The sequence below is a fragment of the Sitophilus oryzae genome, unplaced genomic scaffold (assembly GCF_002938485.1).
Source record: "Sitophilus oryzae breed Bouriz unplaced genomic scaffold, Soryzae_2.0 scaffold_41_pilon_pilon, whole genome shotgun sequence".
Classification (NCBI taxonomy): Eukaryota; Metazoa; Arthropoda; class Insecta; order Coleoptera; family Curculionidae; genus Sitophilus; species Sitophilus oryzae.
The window spans coordinates 6,567,675-6,580,413 of NW_022146996.1; the positions used below are offsets into that span (position 1 = coordinate 6,567,675).

The window sequence follows — 12,739 nt, forward strand, 5'->3', positions numbered from 1 at the left end:
ACTGTTAACTGTTTATATCCATTCGGTGGTATTTATAGAAGTAATGCTTTTATGAGTTATATACAGACAACAACTCTCGAAACCTGGCTGAACATACAGTTAAAGAAATTAGGAAAAATTGTTGATGCTATAATGATCAACAGATAATTAATAAAATTAACTGGGAAAAAATTAATATTTTAGAAAAAATCTATTTGTAAATATTAATGAACAGTTCGGTTTTCGTAAATGTCCCATTGCGCTCATTGTTTACGCACTCAGGTAATCCCCCGGTTCCGTTAATAATTAACGCACATATTAAGGGTGCGCGTTGCCAGTTCCGTCTCTAACTATCAGGGGTGGCAGCCCTTTGTCTTTGTTCCAGCGATGCTCCGACGGATGCGAGAGCTTTTATTTTCGAACCTGCTGCTCGTTTGCGGCAAAAGGATATTATAACTTTCCGCGATTTCGTATTGTTTGTTTGTATTTATGTGGGGGAGGGAGTAGGGGTCTGTTTCTACGTCGCAAAAGATACGGGGATTTTGTCTGATTTCCATAACATGAAAAGGTTTATTTATGTACACATACGGAAAAGAAAAATATAAATATATGTCCAATATGTCCAAAAAAATGTCCGTCGTTTTAGTTATTGTTTTATTTTATACCTTCAGTTTAAATTTATCCTATCAAAAATCATAAAATATAAGTTTTAAAAAAGTATCAACACAGTTCCTCCACTACAAATTAACGCAGTTCTTCCACTACAAAAAGTACCAACACAGTTAAGTTAGTGTCTATGGAAGCACCTACTCAACAACACTTTGTTATACATTTTTTATCTAATCTCTTACCTATTAATACTTATAGTGACCATGTCAATATTAGACATCTTCATTTTTATAATACTTAATTATAATGACTTGGCAATTGCCCGGTAGCATTATTCTACTTACTAAAATACTCTTAACTGTACTGTTTAGATTTACTTAGTCTACAATAATTATAATCCGAGTAGTCTCTTTTACCTAGTCTTCCATAGGTATGGTGTCGTGCGAGCACCAACTCATTATAATTAAATATTGTAATGTCTTATATTCATGTCACTATAAATCTTGATAGAAAATTCACTAGAAAGCAATTTATAGGAAAGTTGTTGAATGTAAATAAATTGTTGTTTTCATAGACACTAACTAAAATAACTGTCTAGGTTTTACAACTTTCTATAGTGAATAATTTCACAACTTTTTATAGTGAAAGGACTAAGTGTAATGGACTATTTATATTTTATAATTTTGATAGAATTTCATTTCTTTTGTAGGGCTTCCTCTTTTTTTTCTGGGGTATATGTAACTGTTTCAACTATTATAAAGTCAATAATAGCAATCCAAATTATAAAACAGTCAAATTCGTATTAAAATTAAAAAAAAACGTTTGTAAACATAAAGAAAAATAAAATTTATAATAAAATACAAAAAATGCAGTTTATAGAGTTTTTAAATATTGAAGTAGATAAAATCTTAATAATTCACTATCCATTAAGAACGACTTTCAACATGCCGACCTACCTACGTTATTAATAATAAATTCTCATTACCTTAAAATTATACAAATTTCAGTTAAGTAAAATTCATTTTCCCATTCTAATTTCAGTTTTTATTTGTGGTGTAAAAATTATTTCTATTTTTAAGATGTGTATTTTAAACTATCTTAAACTGTTAATTTCGCAATTAAATTATTTTTTTAAGTTTACTCGCAATAATCAAACTTGTAAATCATCAACATTGTGAAATGTAAAAGAAAACACTAAATCACCACAATACACCAAAACACTTTTACTTTTACACTGGATGCGCGTTTTGCTAACCATGTTAGCATCATCAGCCTATGTTTAAATGTAACTATTGTTATTAAACTATTAGTTTTAATCATCTACTAATGCTGCTTAATGATGGTTAAAACTAACTATTATTATTAAACTATTAGTATTTATCTGCTGATTAACTGTTTTTAATATTGTCTCCACAATGAACATCTCAGTAGATTGAAGCTAAGAAACAACGGCAGAATGCAGATTCTGTATGGGTGAAATGGGGAAACACCAGAACACATCATCATTGGATGAAACTATTCAGAGGATACCCATTGGTTTGGAGTATTTAGTTCTCGGCTGAAATACTGCCATCCCTGTTCTTGCTTTGGTTTTGGATGCTATATACCACGTTACGGTATGGTCTTTTACCTGCTGAACAAAATTTTTTCTTTTAAAGTATTTTTTTATTGCTAAATACTTACAAATTGCTAAATACTTACAAATACTTCACAAAGTTATAAATTCTTGGTCAGTTGGGACACTGGGAGTTGGAAAAGTGGAATTTTCCTTTTGAGGGCGTTTCAAGCCTTTCAGATATAATATAATTAAACGTAAAGCTTACAATTCTTTTATCTAATAAAAACTTACATATTATAATTTAATGTAATATCTTACATATTATAATTTCTCATAACTCCAAAAGAACTCTAACTTTATGCCAGGAAGAGGAAGGGACATATTAAAATTCTTTTTCCTCTAAGGAAAACGATTGTTGGAATAATTCCGATAAACTTTTTTCCGTTTCGATGTAATGCATTATACATGATCGATTAATTCGATTTAATCAAAAGAATTCTGCCAGTCCCGAACTTTTTCGAAGCCCAATAAATCTGTCAAAGTTACAGAAAAGTTATAATTGAATTAGCGCTGTTGGTTTTGAATATAGCGATAACAAAGGAAATCAAATGACTAATTAAAATAATTAAGATGTATATATTACAGTAAAGACAGAAAATCAGTGAGTATTAAGAATAATATTATAGTAAGAGCTCATACTCACTGATTTGCTAACACTACGCCAGTAAAAGTTCACCAAATAATTTTGTATTCACTGGACTTTTTCTGGTTAATGCTAGCATTTAAATTCGTTTTACTTTATGACTATCTATCTAGAAATGATATCATCTCGATATACAGGGTGTCCCAATATTACGTGGACATAGAACTACTATGTATTTTTGGAATCAAAATAAGCTCATTGACACAATTTACCTCTATACAAAAGTGCTTCGTTTGTCCGTTGCTAGAGGAAATCAAACTTTAATATAATAAACACATTTTTTCAGATATTTTAAGAACGTTATTCCGATTTGAATGTGATTTTAGGTGTCTATATTTTGCTGAGTGCTTTGACATTTGACTTTCAAAAAAATCAAAAAAAAGTACGGTAAAGGTGAAAACTACCCCCACCCTTACATAAATAATTATAATATAAATATTTAATTCCACTGGCGACAGATTTTCATTTCGTAAAATGGTTCCTATAGTATTTAATACATTTTTCTCTTCTAAGAAAATCCCACATCGCATAGTTTTTGAGAAAAAGTTTTTGAAGAATTTATTTTTCCAAAGCAGACCTACAAAATATACAGGGAGTTCTAATATTCCGAGGACATAGAGCAACTACAAATTTTTTGAATCAAAATAAGTTAATTGCACATACAAAAGTGTTTCGTTTCTTCGTTAGTGGGCATTAATCAAAAATAAACCCAAACGTTAATTAATTTAAAATTTATTATTTTTTTAAAGTTTTTTCTGAAACTTATTGTAAACTATAATTTGTGATACTACCATGAAATTCCACTTTTTTCCCAAGTAGATTATTAGAGCATAATAGATTTTATGCGGCTCCATAGCTTCATGTGGCAAAAAACATTTTTTGGAAGTCAGCTTAGGAAAAATAATGTCTTTCCTCAAAAAGTATGCGCGGTAGCGTTTTATACAAGAGACAAAAAATATAGTAAATACTAGAAGGACCATTTTACGAAAAAAAATCGGGTGTCGGTTGAGTTGGAAAATATTTATACTAAAATGTATGTAGGGGTGGGGGTCGTTTTCACCCTTTCCGTACTTTTTCTTGTTTTGTGAAAGTCAAATGTTAAAGTACTTACCAAAACTTAGTTAAAGCACTTAGCAAAACACCCGAAATCTCATTAAAATCGGAATAACGGTTCTTAAAATATCTGAAAAAATGTTTATTTTTTTAAAGTTTCATGCCCTCTAACGGACAAACGCAGCACTTAAGTTTAGGGTAACATTGGAACAATTAAGAGATATTCAATTAAACATTAAAAATTATGGGTATATTCAAAACAATGAATTAAATATATGAGTACTAGATAAATATGGGAAGAACAAACGGGTTCCTAATCGTTAGTTTAGCTTCAATCACGAGAATTGGCTGCTATTGGTTAAAAATGAGGAAAAAAATATTTCATTTAGATGATTAAGAACTGGTATAATTATGTAAAATTACAAAAAAAAATCTAATAATGTCTTTCGAAATTTGGAGAGAAAACCTGTTTTTTGCCCATGTATTATTTTAAATGTCAAATTTGACAGATACCGGCCCGAGGGCAACAGAGTAAATTTTCTTGTATCATTATTTATCTAACTCAAAGCAGAAACTATCGCCCAAATTTCACACAAGTTAATAAATAAAAAAGTTCCATATGATGCCGACTTTTTCTGTGACACTGTATAAAAATAACTTTAACTTTTTTTAGTTATTTGGTATTAACTGAAAGTTGTTGTCATTATTCAATTATTATTTTTGACGTGTGTGATAACTTTATAGCTTTGTTAAATTCTTAAGTTCAGTTAATTTCAATAAGCTTTTCAAAGAGAACAAATAATGCTAATAAACCTTTTTAAAGGGTAACTTAAAAAACGCCCATCCCTAACAGCTGCACTAATAGATTTATCTGCAGGCAAATTAAGCTACCCCTCGCATTTAATCGGTTAATTAAATAACACACAGCCAGCACACTGCCTTCCTTCGATTATCTTATTAGTCGGATCTGAGATCGCGCAGGATTTCTGCTGCTTATTAAAGAGAATGGCAATGGTTACGGCCAAATCCAGATTAACAAACTGCTCTACGGCGAGGTTAGAGACTGTAACAGTCTCAGTATGCTCCTAATATGATCATTAGTGCTCGGAATTAAGCTAAATAGTGTGTTTTGGACTTAATTTGGTTACGAGTTCGGCTTTAATTATCACACTGTTGAATCGAGTAGTAGATAATATAGAGGAGACAGTTATACATAGTTAAGTTAAATATATTTTGACAATATATGTTTCAGATATTTATTATTCGCATTAGTAATATGCGCGTTAGTCACGGGTATCTGTCAAGTTTGACATTTGAAGTATTAAATTATTAAAAATTGGGTTTATTGGTTGAATTTTGAAAAATTTTATTTTTATAATTAAAGTGCTATTGGTTAAAGGAACGATAACATTATTTCATCTAGATGGATGACAATTAGTATACTATAAACTAAAAGAACAAGAAAAAAACATAAGAATCATTAGAAACTTATATTGGAATCAGTCGTAATCAGCCGAAAAACGAAATCGTCACAAAATTAACAGAAGTACCTATTGGTATCTCCGAACTTCTTATGACCCTAAGGTACCCCATATCAGACAAAACTTACGTCAACATCATTAGTGCCTACACTCCCACCCTAGCCGCTAAAATTTTATCAAGCTCAAAGGATAAATTTTATCAAGCTCTACAAAATGTTCTCCAACGAATTCACTTGCACGAACGAATCATCTTGCTAGGTGACTGTAATGACCATGTCCATATCAAAATCTCTGCTTTATGGAGAGCTTGTAGCTTGTAGACTGTAAGAGAAGGCCGGGTGGACAACTCAAAAGGTTAGGTTAATTTAGGTTAGGTTACACAAGGATACGAAAAGGTACGAAAATTTAAAAGGGACTAACATGCAGAGTGACTGGGAAGAAGCAGCTCACAATAGAACGCAATGGAGAAGAATTGTAAACTCAGTTAACAGCGACAACCAAAAAATTAAGAGGCAAGGTAAGCAACGAGATTTTTGTATATCCGGAATGCAGTAGACAGATAACATCACGTATCGGGCTCTTCAGTCACAGAAAAGCTCATGAAAGAAAACGCCTTGCGTGACCATCTTCTGATGCGTGTCAAATACTCGTCAGCAAGTAATGGCAGTATGTATATATGTAGCTAACAATGGGAAAAAATTGCGGTGCCTGGTGGACAGATTTAGCAATATTAGTCAGAGTCACAGTCTCAAAGTGGGGAAAATGGGGAAACGCCAGAACACCTTACCACTGAGTGCACCAAGACGACAAACGCTCGTGCCATAATGAACTTTGGTACGGATAATGCCGAGGATGGAGAACCTCTGCGGAGCCGTCTCAGATACTGGCTTTTGTTGAAGCCATGAAACTGTATGATGAGTTATAACTCGTTATAACTCGAGAAAGGAGAACTCATAATAGATCTCTTAGGCCGCGGTGATTAACTCTCCTCCTAAACATTCAATATTGTACAATCTCAAAATAAACATAAACAAAACAAAATTTATGATCATCAGCAAACTAAATATTGAAAATATCAGGATACAAGTAGAAGATGAAAATATGGAAAGGGTAAGAAGATTTAAATACTTGGGGTGCTAGCTGAATTATAAACGGGATCCCGATGAAGACGTACACTGTAAAAAAAATGAGTGAAATTTCACTCAGATTTCACTCAATACTTTCTCAATTTCTGTCCACACCCGATTGAGTGAAATTTTCACTCTACAGAACCGAGTGAATCTTCAATTCTCAGAGTGAAAAGCACTGAGTGTTTTCACTCAATCGAGATTAGACGAAAGACTCCTTTTTTACTCATTATTGTTTACCTTGAGTAGGATTTTATCGATTTTGATAATTTATTCACTTTAAAATGAGTGAACTCACTAAGTGTTGAGTTCAAGACACCTTTTATTGAGTGACTTTTACTCAAATTTGTGTTACACTTAACTCGATTAGTACTCATATCTGAGTATTAATTTCACTCAGTATTGAGAAATATATTCTAAATTATTTTTTTAAAAGCTATATGTAAGCTAACTTGTTATTTTATAACAGGTGGGCAGGTGCCTTTCAAAGGTAAGTTTCAGTTTAGGACATGGTCTCGAACATGTCCATTTCCTAAAATTCACTTTTGGGAGGCATCTGGTCACTTGTAATAAAATAACAAGTTAGCTTACATAGCTTTTAAAAAAATCATTTAGAATATTTCGTTTTTTTTAACAAACCAAATAAAAAACTGTAGAACCTTCAAAAATATTTTTATTTGTCATTTTTATTTGACAAAAAAACAAATAAAACCAAATATAACACTATTATTATAATATCAAAAACATTTTAAAAAGTTTTCAACTCTTTTTGGAAAAAATACAGGAACTTTTTAAGCTAGATGTCTAGAAAAGTTGCATCACATCGCAAAAATCCGCTTTATTAAGAGCATTCGTCAGCTCGGCTACCAACATTCTCGAATATTTCTAATTTCTAAACTAACTTTTAATAACGAAAATCCTCCGGAAAATCCAGATACTTTTCCTCCTGAAAATTAAAAAAAAATGTTATTCTGCCAAATGTTCCAGTTCCCAGTTCCAGATTGAGGGAAAGTACCTAGATTTTCGCTACGCTAATTAGTCCAGGAAACATCCGAGCATTGCGGCAATCAGTAGACGCAGTCGAATTTGAATATATGTTAGGCGGATTTCTGCGATGTGAAAAAAAATGTTCTTAACATAAAACATATTTAGGAGTTATGAGTTCGTATTCGCTTCACCACGCCACGCGGCCACTGTCACACTTTACATCACACACACATACACTATGGACTTGTAACCTGGGCACCTTCGAAGGAACAAGACAACCTACGACTCGAACAGATAATTAAAAACTGAGGAACAGGGAAATAGCTTATTCGGTATCGAAGAAGCGCGTATGACGTATGATTAGTAATGAGCGAAAATACTCTAAACTGGGTGATTTCACTCAAATTTTTATTGTGTAAAACTATAACATGAGTTTTTAAGTGAATTTTTCTATTCCATTACTCAAAGATAGGGGTTATAACTCGAACATGAACTTATTCAATAGCTATTGATTAAATAGAGATCATATTTGAGTAAAATGATGAATTTACTCTATTTTAGATAAAAATGTACTCAATTATTTCACTCAAAAAATTCACTCCCTGAGAAATATGTGTTCACTCAGGCTGATTTTTTACAGTGTAGAATTGACATAGTCAGAAACACGTTTTTCAAAATAAAAATCTTGCTCTGCAACCGAGATTTGAACCTGAGTACTCGATGGCGGGCTACCAAAGATGTCACCCTTAGATTAATTTGAGATGTGGTTATACTGACGAATATTAAAAATATAATGGCCCGAACGAGTAACAAATTTTAGAGTATTAGAGAGAACGAATAAGGACCAACAACTGACGACGGAAGGCAGCATATTTTGGTCATATTTTTAGGAATAACAAATATAGTTTCCTACAGCTGATCGTTGAGGGAAAGATTGAAGCACAAGGCATTGGGCGTAAACGGTTCCCCTGGTCGCGTCAGTGGTTTAATATAGGAAAGGCCAGTGCAATTTTATTATCCGTTTGGCCCAAGACAGGGAGGAATTCCAGTTAATAGTCGCCAACCTCCGATGAGGAGAAAACACATGAAGAAGACGATAAACTAAAAGTAACTTTTTGTAGAACTAAAAAATAAACAAATGGGGAAGGTATTCATACTGTGCACCAATTAAGTCTTATTTTTATAACTAAATTATATTTTAACCTTGAAAAAAGATTCATGGATTTAAAAGTTAGATAAATATTGTTACTATGACTATTCTAATGGAGTACTGATTTTTCCTACTAACTCGAGGTCCTCGAGAATCGGCTACCATCGGTGAAAAATTATGATTTTTTACTGAATAATACATAAAAAAAGAGTAAAGCACAATTTACAAATCAAACTGTTTGGAATAATGTGGAATACATGTATGCTTACAGAAATATTTACAATATATTATTATTGATTAAAAGTAATAAGTTTTCAAATTCCTAAAACACTTACTTACCTCCCGATGATGTCGCATCTGGATCTTCTTCATTGTAACCATCGTCGTCTTCTTCAGTTGCCATCATTTGTACAATTGGTATTTCTAAAAAAACATAAAGAAAGATATTATAGAAATATGTAACGGCAGTTTTAAGAAAGATGTTAAAAAGTATTAAATATTATTAAATATTGTGACACTCAATAATGTGTTAAGTTTACTTCAAGACAATTCAATCCTTCTATTCTCTAATCATTGAATACTGTAAAGCAATTAACATAAAGATACACGACAAAGAATAAGAAATCATATATTACAAAGATGTTTACTGTTTCTTACTATTACTTACTTATACATGGAGCAACTCGTGATCTGCTCTGTTGATAACCCTTGGCACATCTGTTGCACGTGAGGCCAACGACGCCATCTTTGCACGGACACTGACCGGTGGCTTGAGTGCATGTCTTTCCTGAAGCTCCAATTGGATGACAATCGCATGCTGAAACAACAAAAAGATCTTTAATTCATCTAAAGGTGTTTAAAATTTATAAAATACAAATTTGGACTAATCACTTAAAATTTGTCATTGAAAAATAAATACTTGACTTTAAGAAATAAATACTTCTATTTACTTCACTGATTTAAATATCAATGGAATCCGATTTAGAATTGATAAATGTAGCATATTATATAGCATATAAGTATATGTTGCCCATAACATTTTATAGAGATAAAGTAAAGAAGGTTATAAATACACGATTTTTTTTAAATCCTGAGAACACCTATTCGGTATTCAGACTTTCATAAATTTTCAAACTTCTTTATATGTTCTTTTAGCTCTATTAATAATACCCTTCTCATAGCGACATCCTGTATAACTTTTATCATTAGGAGAAATGAAATTATTCAAAATAATCAAATAATATTGATGCAATTCAATATAGGTATTTCTTTGGTTACAGTATAAATTAACATAATAAACTCTCTATAGAAATAGCTAAGACTTGAAACTAAAACATAAACCTCTAAATATTTATCAAGATGTTATATCATGAACAAGTCGAAAATGTCTGAGAAAGGTTGATCCATTAGAATACAAAGCGGACGGATCCTCTGAAGTATCAAAAACATAAAGTATCCGGTTATCTTTACACGAGGGGCTCATTATCACTTCCTATTCTACTTTGCCAAACATAAAGGAGGAAAGCCTTGTATACCGTAATCCTTATCTATGATACTTTATACTATGGACTATGGCTGAAAGATAGAGGGAGTAGAAGTTTTAAATCGTAATTTGCATAATTCAAGTCAACGAAAGGTTACAAAGTCAAGGTATAGCAAAAAAAGGTAAAAATGTTTGACAAACATGCTTTCGTTTCAGCCTTTTTACTAATTAGCATTGAATTCGTGACTTAAGACTAAAAAACAACTGAAAGTAAAGACGAAAGTGACTAAAAGTTTCTAAAAACTGAAGGTCCTCTTATACCACAATTGACAGAAAGCCTAATAATTAGCAAATTATAACAATAAACATTTAATTTCTAACCACAATTTCTCAAAGAGTGGTTAGACGTGACAAGCCAAGATGGCATTACTCGCGAATTTTGAAGTATAATTAGCGGTAACAGTTAAAAGTTTGTTAACTTTTTCTACTAATTGAAAATTACTACCACTAATTTTGACGTTCTGAATGCTTAAATTGAAATTAGAAGAAGAAACTTCTGCGTTGATTGAAACCACTAATTTATTCCACTAATTTAGTGGTTCTCAATGAAGCTTAATACCAGATCTAAAATTAGATAAAATTTTTGTTCGTATACAGGGTTGTTTACCACATACGACGCGGAGTATTGAAGCTCAACAATTAGATTTTTACAAATTATAAGTTTTAGGTTTGTTGAAGGACTATTAGAGCTACAATTTAAAAATATTTTCACAAGATACAGATCGAGTGTCCCAAATAAATAAAAAATATCAAAGTTCTATTTTTTAAATGGAACATCCTGTATATCATTACATTTTTAGTTTTTACGATTAAAATAAAGATAAATTTGATTACGGTTTATCACACTTAAACCTTACCGTTTTTGAAATATTTTCAATTTTTTGAAATTGCAGTAAAACATTTATGGCTTCTTTTCTCCAAGGTTATCAAAGTTTTTAATACTAAATATTTACTGAAGTTTATTTATTGATCAGTTAATGTGTTGCAATAATAAAAATAATACTACCTCATACAAAGTGTCTAACAATTTATTTTAAATAATTTTTAGCTTTAAACGGCAATAACTTGTTTAATTTAAATGGAACATCCTATATATTTTAGGAGAATCAGATGCACAATTTAATTGTCTATTAAATTATATCATACCATTTTTTACATATCTCTTCAAATTTTCGTAGAAAATGCACTATTCTTATAATTTAGACCTCATTTATCAATATACCCATGGAATATTGACATTTTAGATTATTTTAAAGATGTAATAAATTTTTAAAGAGTACAGCTACTAATATTGTGGATTTAGTTCGTTTATTTCATTAAAAAATTAAAAAAAACTGTTTAAATATTTGCTAAAGAGGAAAAATTAATATGATTCTAGTATTCAAACTTTTGATGAATGCTTATTTATAACAACAGAGACCTTTATTTTCATAACTTATTATTATATCGATTTCTGATTCAAATCCAGATTTACTTAGAATAATTTATTAACTAACACAATTAAGTATGTAATGATTTAATATTTGGCCGGAAACAATGGTGGTATATTTAATTAATGATATACTCTTTTATAAAGATTTAAATAATGTTGTTTTTGTATACAACCTAACTATTATCGTTTTTAGCACCTGTTCATTTGTTGCTTTAAAAACACTCTAAAATATCAATATTCCAGGGGTATATTGATAAATGAGGTCTATTAAACTCAGTTTCATCTGCTGATGATGCTAACATGATTAGCGAAACGCGCGTTCAGTGTAAAAGTATCGGTAAAAATGCGGTAAACCTTAATCAAATTTACCTTTATTTTAATCGTAGAGACTAAAAATGTAATAATATACAAAGTGTTCCATTAAAAAAAATACAACTTTGATATTTTATATTTATTTGGGACACTGCATATTGTAAAAATATTTTTAAATTGTAGCTCTAATAGTCCTTCGACGGACCCAAAACTTACAATTTGCAAAAATCTAATCGTTTAGCTACAATACTCTGTGTCGTATATGGTGAACAACCCTGTATATTTCAAGTTTTTGACGAATAATTTATGGAATAAATAGACTTATTGAAAGGGGTAAAATCCAAAGCTAAATGCTTAAAAACAAACGAAAATATTTATCAAAACTGAGAAAAATGTCAGAAATGAGAAATATATTAATACTGGATTTCGAGATTTTAAAACCATAGGGTGAAATATATACCAACTTTGCAGGAGATAAAGAAAATCATTCCAAATGATTTTACACAGCGAAGTGGGCTGGTATCATCTATGATGTACAATAAAATGATTATTATTATTAGAATCAAAATACGATTTTATCGTCTTGTGTAAAAAATAACTATTAATCTATCATCTCCTTTTTTATGGCAATATTCCTACCAGACATATTACTAAAATCCATTCTTGTTCGATACATTATTCATTCAATTTTTATTTAAAGTAATAAACATTTCAAAACAATGGATTTTCTTTCGTAAAATAAAAGTCAAACCGTCGTCGTCAATGCGTTTCGAAAGTTCCTCTCTAAACATACGCAGGTCTTCAA

The 12,739-nt window shown here is 30.8% G+C and overlaps 1 protein-coding gene across 2 annotated transcripts in view; it reads right to left on the reverse strand.

Moving 5' to 3' along the window:
* Positions 1–12,739, reverse strand: part of LOC115885786 (netrin-1) — a 507,197-nt gene that overhangs the window by 44,753 nt on the left and 449,705 nt on the right. Inside the window, exons 3-4 of one of the 2 annotated variants that reach the window (XR_004050782.1) lie at positions 9,315–9,464; positions 8,983–9,070 (exon numbers count right to left, since the gene is read on the reverse strand). Coding sequence is in view for 1 of the 2 variants with exons in the window: in XM_030904808.1 (XP_030760668.1) it covers positions 8,987–9,070; positions 9,315–9,464 (234 nt within the window). In the remaining variant the exon portion in view is untranslated. The remainder of the gene's footprint in view (positions 1–8,982; positions 9,071–9,314; positions 9,465–12,739) is intronic. The other variant, XM_030904808.1, reaches the window with a different exon arrangement.